This window comes from Brachycentrus maculatus, unplaced genomic scaffold (genome assembly GCF_059751285.1).
Source record: "Brachycentrus maculatus isolate JH-2025_06_01 unplaced genomic scaffold, ASM5975128v1 h1tg000078l, whole genome shotgun sequence".
In the NCBI taxonomy this organism is placed as follows: Eukaryota; Metazoa; Arthropoda; class Insecta; order Trichoptera; family Brachycentridae; genus Brachycentrus; species Brachycentrus maculatus.
Window position 1 is genome coordinate 927,501 of NW_028280832.1, and position 22,195 is coordinate 949,695.

The following is a 22,195-nucleotide window of genomic DNA, read 5'->3' on the forward strand; positions in this document are numbered from 1 at the left end:
ATCGTAAAATTTGGCGTAATTTTTTTTTAACCTTTATCCGCAACAATGGTGCATAGGGCACTGCATCAAATTGACGCAGTGTTATCTTGATCATTACTTACATGAAGGCAAGGTGATCGCTCTTGCGCTCCAGGGTAATATCAAATAAAGATTACAGTGTAAAATCACTAATATTTATTTTTACCTCCCCCCCTGGGAATCGAACCCGGGACCTCCAGCACGGTAGCTAAACACGCTGACCATTACACCACGGAGGCGGAGACGTGGCGTAATTATAATGCGTGCTTTCTGTTTTCTTTATCTTCCATTTAGCCACAGTAACAAGTGGTTAGGTACAGCCAGTTGTGATACAAAATTCGCTGCTCTCGAAAAATTCATTTTGTAAGGAATTTTTAATTTTAATATTTTGAATAAGTATATGTTTTTGGCAAAATCCATTTAATATCTTTAAAAAATACATTATTATCAACGTATTTTTTTATTTCAGTTTTCATAAAAATACTGGAATATACCATATTTTGTGATAAAAGTAGAAATTTTAATATCCATGCACTATCCATGATAATGCTTTATTATACTCGAAGGTTGATAGCTTTATCGGTAATAAATAATACCACCGTATCATTTTACATATGCATTTGACGCATTATTAAATGCGTCACATTTCTGACAGCTCCAGAAAACATAAAATCTGCTTTTAAAACATATTTTATTACGCAAGGATTATTGACCATTTATTGGCAATATAATATATAAAGATGAGGGGCAAACAATAGTAAAGCGATATATCGCTCACTCCTTTCAAGAACATCATAAATAAAAAAAACTTGATTTTCCAGGAGAACGTTTTTAAAGTTTAAAAATATAATACAATGTATTAAAAATAAATATCAAGCCACTTATTGAACTTTTTACTGTGCAACAGATCTTTTTAGTTAAAACCTGAATGTTTTTTCTCCATTTGAAAAATATTTAGCATATTGAGAAAAATAAATAAACAATACCTTTTCTTCAAAATGCAAAAACAACACTTTGTGCCCTATAGCGGGTTAATATTAAGATAAAAATATTCCTCTTTTGCTGGGATATAGTACATTTTCTGGGCATTCCGAAAACATGCACAACTGAAAATTGACGATTTTTGATTTTTGACGTTCTTGAAAGGAGTGAGCGATATGTTCAGTAAAGACAAATAACTTTCAAGTTTTGTACTGACATTTCTTGGCGGAACTGCATTTTATATAATAAAATAACAACTCTGTAATTTTTTCCACATTAATTTTATTTGACCATCAACCAGATTTCATCGTAACCGACAACTGACCAGTATGACGATGGCGGTTACGACGAAACCCGGTTGCTGGTCAAATAAAATTCATGTAGAAAAAATAGATGTTATTTTATTATGTAAGACAAATAAGGTTTTTTTTAAGAATATTTTTTGCAATTTAATTTTTAAAGGAATCAATATTTATAAATAATATAAACAATATTTTAGATGTGTCCAAATCCTTGTTCACAGATCTGGATATCTCAACTTGGGAATTATATTTACATGTTGACATCTCAACATATATAAGTACTTATTATAAGTAAGTACTTATATATGTATAAGTAAGTACTTATATATATACTAAATAAGTACTTACTATAAGTAAGTACTTATTTAGGCTTGCTCGCGTGTTGAGATTGTTGTCTGGATGAAACTAAGATTAAACAATAAATTAATGGTCTGGAAAAGTGTATTATTACATTGATGTGATAACGGACACAGACTTCATAAAGGATTAAGGTCAACAGTGAGATAGCAGAAAGTGTGCGTTTGCCTTTGACCCATATTTCTCAGCGTATGACATAATAATATCGTATGGAGTTGATCACACAAATGGACCTTGCTAGAACATTCCCAAAGAGTGAAAAAGACAATTGACCAACAAACTACCTAACCATTACACTACATTTTAGGAAATAGTGGTAGGTAAGTTTTAACATTCCTTGGTGGTACTGCATTTTATAGAATAAATTAACAACTATGTCATTTTTTAACGTTAATTTTATTAATATATTATTAGATTAAAACCAATATTTTTAGCTTTTCCACTTCATTTTTATTTGACAAGCGACCGGGTTTCGTCGTTGCCGACATCATCAGACGGTCGCTGGTCAAATAAAAATAAAGTGGAAAAGCTAAATATATTGGTTTTGATCTAATAATATATTAAAAATGCAATTCCATCACGAAGTGTCAGTGGATAATATAAATTAATTTTATTTAACCAGCAACCGGGTTTTGTCGTAACCGACATCATCACCCAGTCTGATGATGTCGGTTACGACGAAATCCGGTTGCTGGTCAAATAAAATTCATGTGGAAAAAAATACAAAGTTGGTATTTTATTCCAAGAAATAGTTGTAATCTTCAATCAAAACATAAAATTTAAAATGTTACAACAACAAAAAAAGTATGCAGAGAGAATAGAACGCTACAGTAATCTGTCTTTGCAAAAATCTTTGCATCTTCCACATGTATACATGTACATCTTTTAATATACACCCGCCGATTATTCCAACTCCTGACCTGACCACGTTCAAGTATTTCAAATACTCGATCGCCAACCAAGTGTTATTCGGTCTTCCTCTGCTCCTATTTCCAACTACACTTGCCTCGTAAAGTTGTTTTTGCCGTTTTTTCTCTCATTCATTCGGCATTTTGACTGATTGTTTTGTGGCCGGGTTCCTGATTGGTCCACACTAGATTATCCCTCCTGTCCCCAACATAGATTTTTTTTTAAAAAAACAACATTTTTAATATTTTTATTTATTGTTTCGGCATTCACTTTGTGGTAAGACATAATGAAATTGTAAAAGAAAAACACTTGTTTTCTACCACTTGAGTTTATTTTATTATAACGACTTGTTTCGGAAACTATGCTTCCATCTTCAGGCCTTAATATTATTAGTTTATATTTAGATCTGAAGATGGAAGCATAGCTTCCGAAACTAGCCGTTATATTAAAATAAACTCATGTGGTAAAAGCAAGTTTTTTTTCTTTTACAAAACAAAAATCCATTTTATGATCTACAAACCTTGTAAGCAAGATACATAATGAATGTAATACATCAAAAAAAATTATCATTTTTTTTTTTAAAAACAAAAAAATCTTTTAAGGTGTTAAAAATACAGAATCACGAATGCTCGTTATATAAGATCCTTTATACTTGTACATATGTTCTTGTTTTTTTTTGTATGTACGGGTAGACTTCAAAATAATAAATTGTTATTTACAGCAAAAAATGCGGTAAAGTCTTGTTAGCGTTAGAACGAATAAACGAATATATCAGGATGCAAAGCAAATGTATTGTCTGTTTAATGTTGTATGAGGGTGATGTGAGTAGTAAAGCCTATAGCAGTGGTAGCCACCCTTAACATGTTGAATGCGGCGTACAGCTACAAATGTTAGTTTATTTTTCTTCTTCGTCTTCTGTTTCATAAATCCTCGGATCTGTATGTTCCGTAATCCGTCTCTTGTGACGTGGACTGCCGTCTGTCACGCCATGGCTTTGTAGGTCTTTCAGGTGGTCTTCTTCTGTCTAGGTTCTGTTGAAGAGCGATTCGGACCAGTCTATTTTCTTGCATTCTTTTGATATTGGCTTCGTATACGGCTTATTAATTAGTATTTGAGGGAGCATAATACGAGTCTATTACTCAACTGTATCTTCTTTGAAAGACATCTAGATGAAGACCAAAAAATTCATGGATGCTACAGAAAGATAACTTGATTCGAAGGCATGGCCTAAGTGATGTCGTATATGGTAGAAGGATCTTCAATCTGAGAACAAGGAAGCCGACAAAGAGTCCCACAGAACTCTATAACCGCTACGGGTGGATGGTGGACTAAAAAGAAAAAAAAATCACCCTTATAATCTCATCTTATGGTGTAAATTCAGCTTCATAGTTTGGCCACCCCTGGCCTAAAGCCTACTTATTGTAGCGTGAAATGGGACCTCGGAGTGCTTCGTGTCGCTACTAGTCGCTTTGGGGATACAGACGAAAAAATCAACACGTTTTCCCTTCTCCAACTAATTTAAACACAATACGTAAGTATATTGACATACGTATCTAATGGACTACTACTGACAATTACTCACACCAAATGGTGCATAGGTCACTGCATTCAATTGATATAATATCAATTGATCGTTAATTAAATGAAGGCAGGTTGATCGGTTCTATACTGCAGATACTAGTCCAGGGTAAAATTAAATAAATTATTTTTTGACATCTCAACATACTTAGATGAAGATTAATATGGAAGTCTGGGCATTTACAGGGCTTACGACAGTCATAGCCTTGGTCGAATGATCACTTTACACACGTGTAACATTTACCAATTCTACCCATGATTGACAACCACACTAATTTGAAAATGCCATAACAAAGCGAAAAAATTGTCACAAATTTTATTTTTATGTGTTTTTTAACAATAAAATGCAATTCATTGGACTCAAAAAAATCGGTGTTTGGTTTTAATATTCAATATATAAATTAAAACGGAATTCTACAAATTAAAAGCCAAATCTTTAAGTAAAACGTGTAGTTTACTCCTAAATTACATAGTCTTCTTCATCTATGTTTAGACATCAATTAAAAAAATATCTTGATATAAATAAATATATATAAATATATGTTAATTACTAATCCAAAATTCGATGGCAAAAATTTTTATAATTTTAATACTCTAAATTTTAATAATATTGAGAACATTACAAAAAAAAAATTATTATAACAAACAAAAATACTTTTGAAGCACGTTTTAAAGTACTGTCCCATTTCAGTAATATTTTGTTGTCTGTTAGTTAGTTTTTTTTTTGTAAAAGAAATAGAAATATTTTTGTTTTAATTATTTACAAAAATACTTCAATTTCAAACTATTTCTGTGAGCCTAAGCGGCTTATTACAAATAGGTAAAAAATTGTGAAAGAGTGGGTTCGAACCGAGAAACTCTGACTCGAGAGTCCACGACACTAACCACGGGACCAAAACCCGACCAATCAATCCAACTCTGAATCTAACGCGTCGGATGAATTTCAACGAATAAAAAATAATACTGCAATTTGCGGAAAGAAATCTTTCAGTTATATTATGTCCCCTTTTCTTCCCGAATCTTTATTCCAGACTCGTGTTAGGAATACATAAAGTGACATTATTTCTCCGAGGCTTCCGCGATAGACGAGATTCGTTTTTCTATAATAGGTCTAAAAACCCTAACGCAAACAAAATGATGAAATAAATTGCGTTCTAAGGCTCAAAACACAATAAGGAAAAACGTCATTTACTTTTTTCTCGAAACACAATAAGCAAAAACGTCTTTCCAGTATTTTTGTTTTTCTTTAAAGTACGTGATGGCAATTTCAGCAAGTCTTCTTACGGATCGAAACCCATATACGGTATCGTAAAAATCAAACTTAAGTATGAACGTGATGAAAGTAGGATATTTTATTTATTGTTTCGGCATTAACTTTGTGGTAAGATTTGTTACAATGATTAAAGAAAACACTTGTTTTTTACCACATGAGTTTTATTATAGACTACATGTTTCAGAAGTTAAACTTCCATCATTCAGGTCTGTATAGTAACTAAAATATAAAATATAAAATTGTTCTATAAATAAGGAGAGGGGAAAGTAAGGGGAAGGGGAAGGGGTTAGTCAAGGGACGGAGTTTGAAAATTCTGTTAAATTCTTCACCTTTGCTTTCCATTTTTCCTTTGTTTTTTATATGTATACATATATATATATATATATATATATATATATATATATATATATATATATATATATATATATATATATATATATATATATATATATATATATATATATATATATATATATATATAAATATATATATATATATATATATATATATATATATATATATATATATATATTTATATATATATATATATATATATATATATATATATATATATATATATATATATATATATATATATATATATATATATATATTTATTTATATATATATATATATATATATATATAGATATATATATATATATATATATATATATATATACATATATATATATATATATACATATATGTATATATATATATATATATATATATATATATGTATATATATATATATATATATATATATATATATATATATATATATATATATATATATATATATATATATATATATGAGTTTTAAAAATTTCAGTAGTATGGGGAAAAATGATTTGACCGCACTCAAAAATATTGTATTTGGATAAAATAAAGTGATCACTTAAACCATCCTATGACGGGTTGTAAGCCCTGTAAATACCCAGACTTCCGTATTCTTCATCGTCCATTTTCGATGTAAAAATGTATTTTCATTTCATTATCACTTGATAGGGTTATTGAAACCTCCCCTTGTGATATTGTTTTACACACACATATGTATATTTAAAAAAACATGCTTCGGTAATAGCAACTTCTGTTTACGCAATTAAGGGTTTTAAGCGGTCGTCTCCACCCTTGGCCCAGACCTAAAAATAATTCAGATTAACCCACATTTATATCCGAGGGATGTTGTGTCATCTCACATTTCCTCCCTAATCACACCCTCCCCCCACGCTTGTCCGTCTTCCACATAAAAACGACAGACAATTACTACCCTGGCGATTTTACGCGACGAGTAAAATGGCTACATGCCACATGACTAATCATACATTTAGACGTCTCAACATAGATGAAGAAAAATATGGAATATGAGAGTCTGGGCTTACGAAATGCCATGGGCTAGTTTGAATGATCATTTTTATACAGTGTAACATTCACCATCTACCTTTCGTGTTCTATCTATATGTGTCGGGTAGTGGTCCCGTGATTAGTGTCACGGACTCTTAAGTCAGAGTTTCTTAGTTCGAGCCCACTCTACCAAAATTTGATACCTATTTCTTATAATGACCCGCTTAGGCTCACAGAAATAGTATGAAATTGAAATATTTGTGTAAACAATGAAAAACACAAATATTCCTCTTTTAAAAAAAAAATCATGTAAAAACAACTCTTTGGGCGTTTGTGCACTGCATGGAATTTTACCGTCCGGCACGTCAGTTAGCGTTTTTAAACGATGATTGGCTTGGATTGGCTTGTGCTTTTGTCCATCTTTCTTCGGATCGGTGATTTTGATCGGTGCGTGAACACGTTGCGCGTAAATTTGATCACGCCAAACTGTCGTAGTCGCTTTTATTTTTTTTAAATGGACGGCCGGACGGTAAAATTCCGTGCAGTGCACAAGCTACCTTATATGGACAAACCCAGATTTGTGAAAAAATATTTCGACACTTAAAAATATTCTTGTTCGCCTCCGTGGTGTAATGGTCAGAGTGTTTAGCTACCGTGCTGGAGGTCCCGGGTTCGATTCCCAGGGGGGGCGAAAATAAATATTTGTGATTTTACACTGTAATATTTATTTAATATTATCCTGGACTGGTTTCTAAGGCGCAAGAGTGATCACCTTGCCTTCATGTAAGTAATGATCAAGATAACACTGCGTCAATTCGATGCAGTGGCCTATGCACCATTGGGTGCGGATAAGGGTTATAAGTAAGTAAAAATATTGCGTAAAATACAAGATTATGGCATTGTATTTATATTTATATTTATTTCATATTCTTTTAAAGTCATAAAGTAGCACGGTTACTGATATGTTAGTCACCTAAATAAATATAATTATTGTTGCAATGTTTTCCTTGGTCGATTTAACCTATTAAGCTAGAAATTTCTCATTTCAATTTAAATTTCACTTGGTAAATACCACTATCTCATTAAATCTATTATGACAAGTCGCTCACTCCTTTCAAGAACGTCATAAATCAAAAATCGACAATTTTCAGTTGTGCATGTTTTGAAAATGCCCAGAAAATGTACTATATCCCAGCAAAAAAGGCATATTTTTAACTTAATATTTACCCGCTACAGGGCAGAAAGTGTTGTTTTTGCATTTTGAAGAAAATATATTGTATAATTACTTTTCTAAATGTACTAAATATTTTTCAAATGGAGAAAAAAACCTTCAGGTTTTACCTAAAAATATCTAATTTATTATTAGATTAAAACCAATATTTTTAGCTTTTCCACTTTTTTATTTGACCAGCGACCGGGTTTCGTCGTTACCGACATCATCAGACTGATGATGTCGGTAACGACGAAACCCGGTCGCTGGTCAAATAAAAAAGTGGAAAAGCTAAAAATATTGGTTTTAATCTAATAATAAATTAAAAATGCAATTCCATCACGAAGTGTCAGTGGATAATATAAATCTACTAAAAATATCTGTTGCACAGTAAAAAGTTCAAGAAGTGGCTTGATAGTTATTTTTAATACATCGTATTATATTTTTAAACTTTAAAAACGTTGTCTTGAAATATCATGTTTTTTTATTTATGACGTTCTTGAAAGGAGTGAGCGAAGTGTTTAGATGCGTTCCGTGTCATTTAAAAAAAAACAGTGTTTGAAAGTGATGCGAAATGCATTGTAAGACGTGACACAAAAGATATTAAGAAATAGTGGTATTTACCGAGTTAAATTAAAATCAAAAATTTATAAATATTTGCACAAAATAACTGCCGAGTCAATTATGTAACTCTTAGATATATATATTTTATATTATTTATATATATATACTATATATTATATATATATATATATTATAGATGTATATACATCTCGACACAGATCTGCTAAATAAGGCGTTCATCAAAAATGGAGTATATAAATTAAATAATAAATACAATATTTTTGTTTATTTCAAAATGGTTCTATCACAAACTGCAGATTTGTGAAATGCAGATAGATGATCGAGTAAGTGTTTTTTTATTAACGAATAACCCTTAAAACTCCCGTATTTTCAGTTTTCTCTCTTTTCTTTTTAACCGGACTGAGCCAAAGCAATGTAGTGACCGACTGCAACTAGGTAGTTTTACAATATTATAATGTCATGAAATGTGAAATTAAATACATACGAGTATATGAATACACATACATAAATTTAGCTCAATACAGGAACATTAATGTCGTTGTAAATAATAATCAATGCTTCATAAGCATTATAAAGCTAAACATATAAACATAAAATGCGTGTTTTCTTTTTTATTTCTTTTTCTTTTAACCAGACTAAGCCATAGCAACGCGTGGCCGACAACAGCTAGGTTGTTATAAAATAATTACACGATATATATATATATATATATATATATATATATATATATATATATATATATATATATATATATATATATATATATATATATATATATATATATATATATATATATATATATATATATATATATATATATATATATATATATATATATATATATATATATATATATATATATATATATAATATATATATATATATATATATATATATATATATATATATATATATATATATATATATATATATATATATATATATATATATATATATATATATATATATATATATATATATATATATATATATATATATATATATATATATATATATATATATATATATATATATATATATATATATATATATATATATATATATATATATATATATATATATATATATATATATATATATATATATATATATATATATATATATATATATATATATATATATATATATATATATATATATATATATATATATATATATATATATATATATATATATATATATATATATATATATATATATATATATATATATATATATATATATATATATATATATATATATATATATATATATATATATATATATATATCTATATAATATATATTAAGGTAGGTAGGTATATTATGATACATGTATGCTACAAGTCCCTGAAAAAAAGCGGCATTTCAATAAACACACCCAAGTTTAATTTGCACAGAACATACAACAATACACTCATAAAATAAACTACGTGTCGACAGTAAAGAAAAAGAAAACTGTTGTCAAAAAATATTAAATAAGATACTCACGAGATGTAAACATCGTTCAATTACGGAACAAATATAAAAAACACTTCCAAATAAGCACGAACTCTTTTTTCCAAACAGGTGGCTACGTTTAACACATTGGACTATAATTTCAGCTACGTATCTAGGTAGGAATTAATGCACAATAATATTACATATACACACCGCGCAAAAACTATTTCAAAACACTAATACACAAACATTAATTTTGAAAACTAACAGCAAACACATTTATTATATTATATTATAAATTATCTATATGATAAGCACTATTTAAACTGATTTGTGACTAGATTACACTTGATATTATTATTAATCAATCTTTTAGAGATATTCTGTTTGTTTTATTTTGAAAACAATGCCGCCGCGTTCGCGATTTTTCCGTCGACAAGATGGCCGCTCGCGCGCGAACTCCTCCGCCAATGGGTTTTCATCAACTGAACAGCCGAGCGCTTCGCTCGGGTAGGAGTCCGATCAGCTGATCCGCGATCGCTCAGGTAGGCGCATTTTAATAATATTATATTATATAAGTACCTAGATAGGAATCTTTAATATTATATTGCAGTACGCTGTCGACATTTTCATTTAATTACGCGCGAAGTTGATAACGTTCATTTCTTGTTTACAATTGTGTCGTAAAGCAATTTACGTAATGATTGTGCTACTAATACCTAGTTCATTGTCAAGATGTTAATATTTTCCACATACTTATATAGGTTTTAAACTCCTAAAAATTCAGAGTGTGTCTAAACATTTGTTTGCAAATTCTGGGGAGTTATTTAAAACAAGATTTTTTATTGATATCTCAACATATATAAAGATGAAGAAGAATATAAAAGTTGAAATATTTACAGGGCTTACAGCAGATCAGCAGATCATAGGATGGTCTTAGTCAGGGATAGTGAACCTTTTTCGTAAGTGGGTCGAATTTGATTTTTTAAATAAAAATATCCATGTTGCGGGTCACATAGGTTAAATAATTAAAATAAAGGCTGAAAACAAGATTCATTAACTTGGAAATTTACAAGCAAAATTTCTATAAATAATTTATAAACAAAAATATATTTAAGAATATATTATACGTGTGATCACTTAATAATCATGTAACATTCACCATTCTACACATGATTGACAAATGAACAGGACGTAGCATTCGAATACATGCGTGTTTTTAATTGTCATTTGTAATTTTTTTACAGCAATGGCAGTTCCATCTGTTGAAAATAACATCAACTCACGCAACATTTGACATGTGCTGTCAGTGAGCATTTCATTTTTTTCCTGTTTATATATTTCTGATTTTCAATATTTTCTTTGCCATGCAATCATTGTGAAATTCAACATATTCAAATTGTGTGCTTATATATATTTATATATATATATATATATATATATATATATATATATATATATATATATATATATATATATATATATATATATATATACAGTATATATATATATATATATATATATATATATATATATATATATATATATATACATACATATATTATATATATATATATATATATATATATATATATATATATATATATATATATATATATATATATATATATATATATATATATATATATATATATATATATATATATATATATATGTATATTTACATATATATATATATATATATATATATATATATATATATACATATACATACATATTCGCTTTGTCAGCTGTATACAAAACATGACAGTGTTTGACAAATGACTGGTTGGCACTTCATAACAAACAACCCTTAGAAATAAAAAGCTACTTACCCTATAAACCAGTGATATTTTAGGTAAAAACGTCACATAGCTGAGTTTGACGTCACAGTTGATGACGTCAGGAAAACTGTTTGTTTTTTGTTTTATTAAAATGACGAGAAGTTGAATTATTTTACTTATTTTTTACAGATTTCAATAAGAATGGTATGTGATTTTTAAAATATATGTATTATTTTAGAAAAAATACTTTTGCAATAACCATATCGTTTATATATTTTGGTTCCACGGCACTACGCAAATAATGCAATTTATAAATTAACCTACTATAACCATCACGTTGCTTTCCCGCAGGTTGTAGGCAGAGAGAATAGAATGCAACACAAATCTGTCTTTGCTAACAATCTTCGGTTCTTCTACGTTCGTGTATCTCTGCATACATACGATTATTCCGACTCCTGACCTGACCACTTTCAAGTATCCGAAACACTTGATCATTCCAAGTTTTCCTCGCTCTTCCTCTGCTTCTTTTACATTTGTTATATTGTTTTTTCTTCACTCATTCGATTCGCATGCCCAAACCATATCAGCGCACCTTTCTTAATTTGATTGATTATGCTTATATTAGACTTGCATTCTTCTTCAAAAACTTCCAACACAAAAACTTAATAAGGGTTATGGAGTATTTTAATGTTTTAGAATTTAATAAACCCTGATGATGACAAGGTTTTTATCCAAACCGGTAAGATAAAGTGTACTAATAATAAAAAAGTGGTTAAAAAAGGTGGTTTAATTTTATAAAGTTTATAAAATGTGACAAAGTATCTGCGAAAATCATTCAAGAAACTGTTTGCTATTTTGGTTAACTGATTACTATTGTATTTGTTACCTTTTTTCGGTTTATATTTCACTATAGCTTAAGTTTTTTTAATGTCAAATTGTCAAATTTATTATATCAGTAGCTAGAAATACGCCATTTTGTCCGCCTCCGTGGTGTAATGGTCAGCGTGTTTAGCTACCGTGCTGGAGGTCCCGGGTTCGATTTCCAGGGGGGGGAAATAAATATTAGTGATTTTGCACTGTAGTATTTATTTAATATTACCCTGGACTGGTTCCTGAAGCGCAAGAGTGATCACCTTGCCTTCATGTAAGTAATGATCAAGATAACACTGCGTCAATTCGATGCAGTGCCCTATGCACCATTGGGTGCGGATAAGGGTCACAAGTAAGTAAGAAATACGCCATGCGCAATTCACAACCAAATTTGTGCACTTGTTGGCGCGATTAGCTTTAAATATCGAATACAAGAGTAACGACTTTTAAAATAGTCGTTACATAATTCGGATTTTTAATTCGCTACCCTATTCAAGATTTATTTTCAATAGGTCTGGGTGTTTGTGATGTATTTTTCACATTTGCCTTCCCTATCCTTACTATCCTACCTGCAGACAAGCCTATAATAGAGGCTTTGCAGTTTATTCCTTTAAAAAAATTCAAATGTCTACTCGTACAACATTATTCATATGCAAAATTTGTTTTTTCTGTTGTCCGTAGAGACACGTTGTATAAAGTCAAGACGAAATCAGTCCTGATGAATGGAAACTGCAATGCTGTCCTAAAGTGATCAACAAACATTGATTGTACATCGGACGAATGAGAGTGATTATTTTGTAGATTTTTTAGATAGGAGTTCATTTATTATTTACCTTGCTTTTTATGTACAATGTTTATAGACCATTAAGGCTTAGACCTTAAGCGTTCAAATCAGAATGCATTCAGCCAAGTTCAGGGCTGGTCAAACTCAATTCTTTAAAAAAAATGTACAGCGGATATTTTTTTGTTTTTAGAATATATATTTTAGAATGTATATCATGGAAAAAATATTTTCACACATTTTTTTAACTGCTCACCTTTCGATAACTGTTTTATTTTCAAAACCATGTAATACATGGTTTAGAAAAAATATTTTTTCAGTGTAAAAACAATGTTTTGAGAAAAAAATCATTTACGTAAAATGTTAGCTGGATTGAGAGACAGTAAAATTACGACTTAACGAATACTTGGCCTGAATACTTATGTGGATTTTTGTTTCTTCAAGCTGATTTTTTTATTTATTTTAATCTGGAACAGGAGGGATAATCTACTGTGGGCCAATCAGGAACTTCTCAGCATCAGAAAACTACGTAAAATTCCTCAGGAGAAGCCAGACTGTTGACTGTCGTCAACATGCCTTCCGTTCCATTAGAAGAGGGTTCGGTATTTTGTGATATAACTTGGTTTATGGTGCCAATATCCTTCAATATTTTTATCATGTATGATACCACCTCTCCCACCTCTCATGAACTAATACGGATCCGGTGTCGGATAGGTCCTCACCCAGGCTCCTGTAACGCGCCTCCAGCTGTTGTCTTTGAATCACTTGTAGATTGTACTAAGTATACAATATTTTGAGTGTGTCCAAATACTTGCTTACAAATCTAAGCTTCTTCACGTTAGGAGTTATTTTTATATTTTGGTATTTTTATGTTTAAAAAAAGTAAAAGTAACTCCTAAAATAACTAAGTGGAGACACCCAGATTTTCGAACAAGTATTTGGACATACTCAAAATGTTGTGTGTAAGATAACTGGTAAAATTATAAGCTGCATAAAATTGAAAATCGTGTTTTTAGGTGTTTCCCAGTATGTAAAATAATTCAAGGCTCGGGTCTTGCATGCATTCAAATAAAAGGTCTGTGCTAAATAAAAGCCTTATCCAGCCATAAATGACTACAGAGAAGTCACTCAAAGCTTCATGAGAATGATACGATATGTGTAGGAGTTTTAAAAATTTGAGTAGCGTGGTTGCCAATCATGAGTAGAATGGTGAATGTTGCACGTTTGTAAAGTAATCACTTAACCAGCCCATGATAGGTCAAAAGCTCATCTTTTTGAGATGTGGACAAAACCCAGATGTGTGAACAAAGATTTTGACACTCAATATATTGAAAATGATTTAATTTTGAATGTTAATATTTAAACCACAATTATGGTGATTACGTTAGAGCTATCAGTCGATCTAACGGATAGAATTCTCAATATTACAAATGTGTTTCCGTTCTAATTAACGAAACTTATTTATGTTAATGTATTATCAACCACAAAATCACAAATATTATGCAAATGTGTCTTAAAATACCTAATTACCTATATCAATGTCTGTCAAACTGTGTGCCGTGCTAAGGAAAAAGCCTCAAAACTGTTCATTTCAAATAATTCCTATTTAACAAACAACATTGCCGGCATTTTGATCTGGATTATCTCCAATAAATTTTTGTCACGATGTTGGTTTATTGGCTAATAAATCAATATAAAAATCACAAGACTATCGGTAACATTCTTATTGAAATCTGTAGAGAACTAAGGGAGATATGAAGGTTTAAACTTTAGATACCTATTTTAATAAAACGAAAAACGTGCGTTCGCATGCGTCATCTAATTTCCGGCATCTGGCATTTTATGACGTCATATGGTTTATTGTTTATGGTTTATAGAGCTGTAATAGTAGTAGTGTGGATTGTTTGTTTACCAATACACTACCATTTGTGTTATACAAATATGAGGGGAGAGGGGGTGGGAAGGGTGGACCATAGACATCAACAATTAGAGCCGCCAATAAAACAGCAATGTTACCAATATTAAAATAAGTCTATCGTTTCTGTGACGTCATTCATTACCAAATTACGAAAACGTATTTTCAAACAAAGCCAATTTTCCAAAAGAAAATATTGATTACATCGGCTGTTAATTCTTTGGTTGAGCAGAAACTTTCAATAGAGTTCAATAAAAAAAGTTTCTTCGTCTCACTAATAGATGTCACTAGTGAAAATTCTAGTGGTTCTTGTAAAATATTTCAAAATTGGAACATATATATATATATATATATATATATATATATATATATATATATATGGAACTTCCAAGAATTAGAGTAGTGTGGTTGTCAATCATGTGTAGAATTGGTGAATGTTACACGTGTGTAAGTCATCATTTCAACCAGCCTATGACGGTCGTAAGCTCCCGTAAATGCTCAGATTTCCATATTCTTCTTCATCTCTGTTGAGATGTCAAAAAATAATATGATTATTCCTATTTATTCATAGATTTGGCGTTTAATTTGTAGAACTCGATTTTAATATATATATTAAATGTTAAAATAGAAAACTGATTTTTTAAATCTACTAAATGGTATTTCATTATTAAAAACGCATAAAAATTATATTTGTGGCAATTTTTTGCCTTGTTATGGCATTTTTAAACGAATGTGAACATTAGATTCCTGTTTTTTAAAACATTTTGAGTGTGTCCAAATACTTGTTCACAAATCTGGATTTTCTCCACTTAAAAGTTATTTTTACAATTTGAAATCTTGCATACAAATAAAAAGGTCTCTGCTAAATAAACGCTTTCCTCGATTCAACATAGATGGCTGTTGTGAACTGATACTTACTGTGTCGTGAGATGGATCAATATATCTAGGAGTTCCAAAAAAGACATCTCAACACTAAGGACGGGAAAGTTATTTCTACCTGTTTGATCGATTGATGCTTAAGGACGGAAAGGGTATTTTTACCTTCTGCGCCAGCTTCATTTCAAAGTCAGAAAAGAAGGAATTACATATGTTTTTATATGAATATTATGCTATGTACCAATCTCTTTGTTAATGTCTTATTACTATATAATTACGGGATTCGATAATTATGTACACATGTACATATTATCAAATCCCGTCTCCAGCGGTCCACTGTTGTAAAAAACATCCGTCCTTAGGGCGTTTGTGCACTACACGGAATTTTACCGTCCGCACTTCAGTAAGCATATAAAACGGATGATTGGCTCAGATTGGCTTGTGCTTTTGTATTTCTTTCTTCGGATCAGTGTGCTCGATCGGTGCGTGATCACGGTGCACGTAAATTCCATCACGCTAAACTGTCGTAGTTGCTTTAATTTTTCAAAACCGGACTGCCGGACGGTGAAATTCCGGGTAGTGCACAAGCCCCCTTAGTGTGTTTACAGGTACTGTTATGATATCAAATGTGTCATGAGCTTTATCCATTTATTGATAGTATAAAAGAATGCATTTTTATTATTTAATGACTCTATGGACAGTAGAAGTGTTTCTATAACATACATATCGTTGGTGTACTGGCAAAAAACCTTATCTCGAAAATATGCAATTTTGACTTAATGATGCAGTATTATAAAGTTTTCAACATTCTGTAATCTGGAAAAATATACTTAAAATGTTTTGAAATGTCATATATATGACGTTTTAAAAGTAAATTCTACTTTAAGTTTAATAGCAGGTATTTTATTCAGACTAAAAGCTTATAGCAGGGATTATTCAAACAGGGATTTTAGACTTGAGATATATAGTTTATTGTATTACAATACTGAAAACTCATGTATTAATTTTAAATCAAACACAGATTTTTTGAGTCTACTAAGTTGTATTTTATTAACAAAAACACATAAAAAATTATATTGTGACAATTGTTTCGCCTTGTTAGGGCATTATCAAACGAATGTGAAGATCAAATGGACTACGGTCCTTATGTAGCTATACAATTCTAAGTGACAGTTTTAACACGTGCAGCAATAATTTATGGGAGACAACAGTAGCTAATGGGGGATGTAGGTAAAATTCATTTGTAAAATGATTTGATTCATTGGTAAAATTCATTTGATCAAATGTGGTATGTACTGGATTTCATTCGATTCCTTTCTGCACAGTAGATCTATGATTGTTTTGTCGAAGCGTGTTATTATGTTATCAATGTTCACCGACAGTTCCTTTTTTTTTAACCTGTCCGAGAGTATGGACGTAAATGAACATCAGTGCTAATTTTCCTTGAAGGAGTATCGACATTAATGAACGTCGAAGTCCGTCTGTCAGTTAGTATGATGTAACTTGTATAGCAATGACATCTGTGGATATTTGTGTGTAATTTTGTCAAAATTCAAAAAAAAATTAAAAAGGTGTTTTTTTGAAAAAATTATTTCAACATAATTTCTATCTTCATCATACATCAATTTAATGAAAAAAAAATTTTTTCTTGTAAAAAGAACCCACTCAGAGAAAGTCGGACATAAATTTTTGTACTCCCGGAAAGGTTAAAAGAAATAACCTGCAAAGCCTCTTACTTTTACAGGCTTGTCTGCAGGTAGGATAGTAAGGATAGGGAAGGTAAATGTGAAAAACACATTACAAACACCCAGACGAATTTAAAATAAATCTTTCTTGAATTTATTTAGCGATTGGCGGGAATCAAACCCGCAACGCCAGTTTCGCAGTCAAGCGTCTACCCAACTATGCCACAGCGCCTGCCTCCAAATACATGTAGTTGAAAAAATAGGGGTTTTTAATAAAACTATGTTGATAATGAAACAAACAATTTATACTTCCAAACACTTTATTAACAACCATAATATTGGATATGTACATATTTTATATATAAAAAATACATATTTTATTTTATAAAATCGGTCATTTTATTAAAAGAGGTTCATTATTCATTGAGAAAACAATTGTATTTTAATGGTATTCACAAACACAGTTAAACCACGGCTAACCGAACTCAATCTAAAAACCCGGAATAACCGAAAAAGTTTCACGAATATATTTCAATCTTTGTACATGCATTTTGAAATCTCATCATAGATGAAGAAGAATATGGAAGTCCTAGTTTTTACAGGGCTTATCATCAGGGAATGTTATACAATATGCCTTTTATAACATTCAACGTTCTACCCATGATTGACAACCCACATTACTCAAATTTTTGGAACTAATAAAAGATTATTATTTAAGGAATTTATTACGGAAAATATTTTATGCCATAAACATGGCATAAAAGTGAGATACTTTTTACCACTGCGGAAAACAAATATCCTCAGCTCACAAAACATGTTTTGACATCATAAGTATTATTGCGAAATATATTTGTTTTTATTAAATATTTTTTCAATAGTGAGATTTTTTCCTGATTTCCGGATAATTCGCTTAAATCAGGAAAATCGAGCATGTACTGTTTCTCAGTTCATACTCTTTTCAGGTAAGCCTAAGCAACTTGTGTTTGAAAATAGGAATCAAGTTGTGGTAGAGTGGAGGTTATGATGAGGTTATATGAGAAGAAAAATGATAAATTGATGATGAGATGGATCATGAGCCACACATGTATGTACATAGAAAAAGCATGTAGGCAGTGTTGTGCACGCACTGCATCTATGAAATTAATTAATTAATCAATTCAGAAAATAGTGAAAATCTATATGGAGTGTAGAAGTTAATGATTTATAAATATAAATAAGCATTTTTAATTATTGATTTGGCGTTTAATTTGTAGAACTCCATTTTAATTTATGTATTAATTTTAAATCAAACACAGATTTTTTGAGTCTACTAAGTTGTATTTTATTAACAAAAACACATAAAAAATTATATTGTGACAATTGTTTCGCCTTGTTAGGGCATTATCAAACAATTGTCACAATATAATTTTTTATGTGTTTTTGTTAATAAACTACAACTTAGTAGACTCAAAAAATCTGTGTTTGATTTAAAATTAATACATAAAATAAATAAGCATGTTTTTAATGAACATCAAATACAGAATGTTTTTATCACAATTGTGGTATTTTTCATCTACTTAAATTAATTAAACTATTATAGAAGAAAAGAAATTATATACATAAATTCAATTCAAACTTACTTCCTTTATTTTTCAAAGACTTCAATGTACATTCAATTATTTAGAAATCTGAATTGATGTATAAAAAAAATTACAATAAATAAATTGGTTAGGGTTGTTATAAGTGAAGAAAGGTCAAAAGCTAGGAAAAAACAAATTAAAATAGGGTCTTTTCAGGTATTTTATGAAAAATAATGGAAAATAAGTACAAAGATGATAATATTACATACAGTTATTTATTGACAATGTATAAAATTATGTTTTGAGCCTTGTAAAAAAAGTATCAAACATGATTTTTATACTTTTATACAATGTTTATTTTGATACATAATTTTTTTTTACCTGACGGGAGTAAGCCACTAAAGTGCATGGTTGGGTGAAGCTAGTATTCAATATATTTTTAATATTTTACTGTACATTTGAAAAGACCCTGAAAAGGCGAATGTTATTGGGAAAAGAAGCAGAGGAAGACCGAGAAAAACATGGCACGATCAGGTATGCCAAATACTTGAAAGTGGTCAGGTTAGGAGTCGGCAACAATCGGCGGGTATGTATGAGGAGATGCATGAACGTGGAAGAGGCGAAGAATGTTTACAAGGACAGAGTGGTGTGGCGCTTTATTCTCTCTGCCTACCCCTGCGGGGAAGCGGCGTGATGGTTAGTTAGTTAGTTAGTTTTTTTAAAAGACCCTATTGAAATTCAAACGACTAGACAAATTATACGTTCATTCATGCAGTAAAATTAATCCAATCATACGTTAACATAATGAAATTGAGAACACAATAATTATTATATGAAAAAAACAATACAAAAATCACAAAATATATTTTTTTCAATGGCATGTTTTACACATATATAATATTTTAACCGTTGGAGTGCTGAGAATCGATTTACTGACCCTGGTATAGATGGAAAGAAGTGTCATAGTGAGCATGTCTTACAAGTTCTGATTCGTCAATAACACATTGTTTGCGGGAAACGCTTTGAAGCGTCTTTGATACGTTGATAGAGAGCGGGAGACGTTTATAAGAGTTCTATTGTTCTATTTGCTTACTTTAAGAAAGGCACGAGAGATACAAAAAAACATTGTTCCAATGGGAATTGGGTTTTCGGTTACTATTAGTATACTGAGGGGAGGGCGGCAGACTGCCCGAGTATAATTAGGGTCGAAGTTTATGAAAAATGTGATCTATATAGTGAACCTCGGAAACAAATAAACAAGGCTGCAGTTATATCAGGATGCCTCAGAAACTCGGTGTGGAGGAACAAACACATGAGAATAGAAAGTAAAATGAAAACAGACTTCCACGTATCGTCCTCCAAGGCAACCCCCTGAAGGACGCAAACCCCCAGGCAGACCTCGGAAAAGATGGAAAGACAGCTGGGAGTCAACATCCCAAAAGCGACATGCGGAGGCACAAACAGATCCCTAGGATCTACAAAAAGAAGAAGAATAAGAAGAATTTTATGAAACAACCCTGACAACAATGTGATAATATTTACAAGTAAACATATTTGACTAACTTTTAGTGAAAAGAAACACATTTTTTTAAACAACCCTTTTCTCCCTTACAATTTCGGATTCATACAAAAGAAAATGATTGTCACACATTGCATGAAAATGTTTGTTAATACATACTCAAATTTGTCCACCTCCGTAGTGTAATGGTCAGCACGCTCGGCTACCGTTCTGGAGGTCCCGGGTTCGATTCCCAAGGGGGGTAAAATAAATATAAGTGATTTTTTCTCTGTAATATTTATTTAATATTACCCTGGACTGGTACCTGAAGCGGAGGGCTGATCACCTTTCCTTCATGTGTAAACGATCAAGATAACACTGCGTTTATATGACGCAGTGCCCTATGCACCATTGGGTGCGGATAAGGGTTTTATTATTATTACATATATAGTTATAGTGACAACGAAATTAGAATGTTTACCAACCGGACGATGCGTATCGATAGTGAAAACTCTGAGGGCGAGCCAATTTCACAATAAAAATTCTACGTTTTTCTCTGATTGCATTTATTATATTTATAAGTATGTTTATTACAAAATACCCTTTTAGTTGAGTAGTTTGATATATTCTACATTAATACCAGAAAGAAAAACAAAAATCGGTCAATAATTGAGAAAAATATCATTGATTTCGTACACACCTTATGAAAAGGACCATTTTTGCATATAACAAAAAAATGTACACACAGAGAAAAAATCTCAGCACTAAAAAGGTTAAAAAAAATAATAAAAATTGTTCTTGACTTGCGAATTGATCAAAATCAGTTGTTTTGATAAGAGATTCATTCACACACGACGTTATGTTGGTAGATGTTTGCCACTACATATTACTTATTATGTATGAGATTGCACATTTCATTATTTTTCTGGTTTAGTGCGTACGTTTTGCCCGGAAGATGGACGGTTTTGTATTGGGACTTCCTCAGCTTGTGTTTACTTCCCGGTATTCTCTCCACTTTGTAAATATTGTGCCTGAAAAATAATATTTTAAAATATATATATATTAAAATAAAAATATATATTAAAATAAATTAGGTTCGCAGTGTCAAAATCTCTGTTCACATATTCTGAGTTTGTGCCCACTTAGGGGTAATTTATATTGATATCTCAACAAAGATGAAGAAGAATAAATATGTGGTCAAAATATAAGTTTAATAAAAATTCAGAATG

General features: G+C 30.5%; 2 protein-coding genes across 3 annotated transcripts in view; both read right to left on the minus strand.

The window, feature by feature from the left end:
* Window positions 1-10,462, minus strand: part of LOC148311063 (dual 3',5'-cyclic-AMP and -GMP phosphodiesterase 11-like) — a 412,361-nt gene extending 401,899 nt beyond the window's left edge. Inside the window, exon 1 of the mRNA XM_088257333.1 lies at window positions 10,050-10,462. Within this exon, the coding sequence (XP_088113459.1) occupies window positions 10,050-10,062 (13 nt within the window). The 5' untranslated portion in view covers window positions 10,063-10,462. The remainder of the gene's footprint in view (window positions 1-10,049) is intronic.
* Window positions 10,463-20,359: 9,897 nt separating this feature from the next.
* The window catches only part of LOC148311065 (microsomal triacylglycerol transfer protein-like), a 30,928-nt gene continuing 29,092 nt past the window's right edge, over window positions 20,360-22,195 (minus strand). For both annotated transcript variants that reach the window (XM_088257339.1, XM_088257338.1), the window contains one exon: window positions 20,360-21,997. In XM_088257339.1, the coding sequence (XP_088113465.1) occupies window positions 21,853-21,997 (145 nt within the window). In that variant the 3' untranslated portion in view covers window positions 20,360-21,852. The remainder of the gene's footprint in view (window positions 21,998-22,195) is intronic.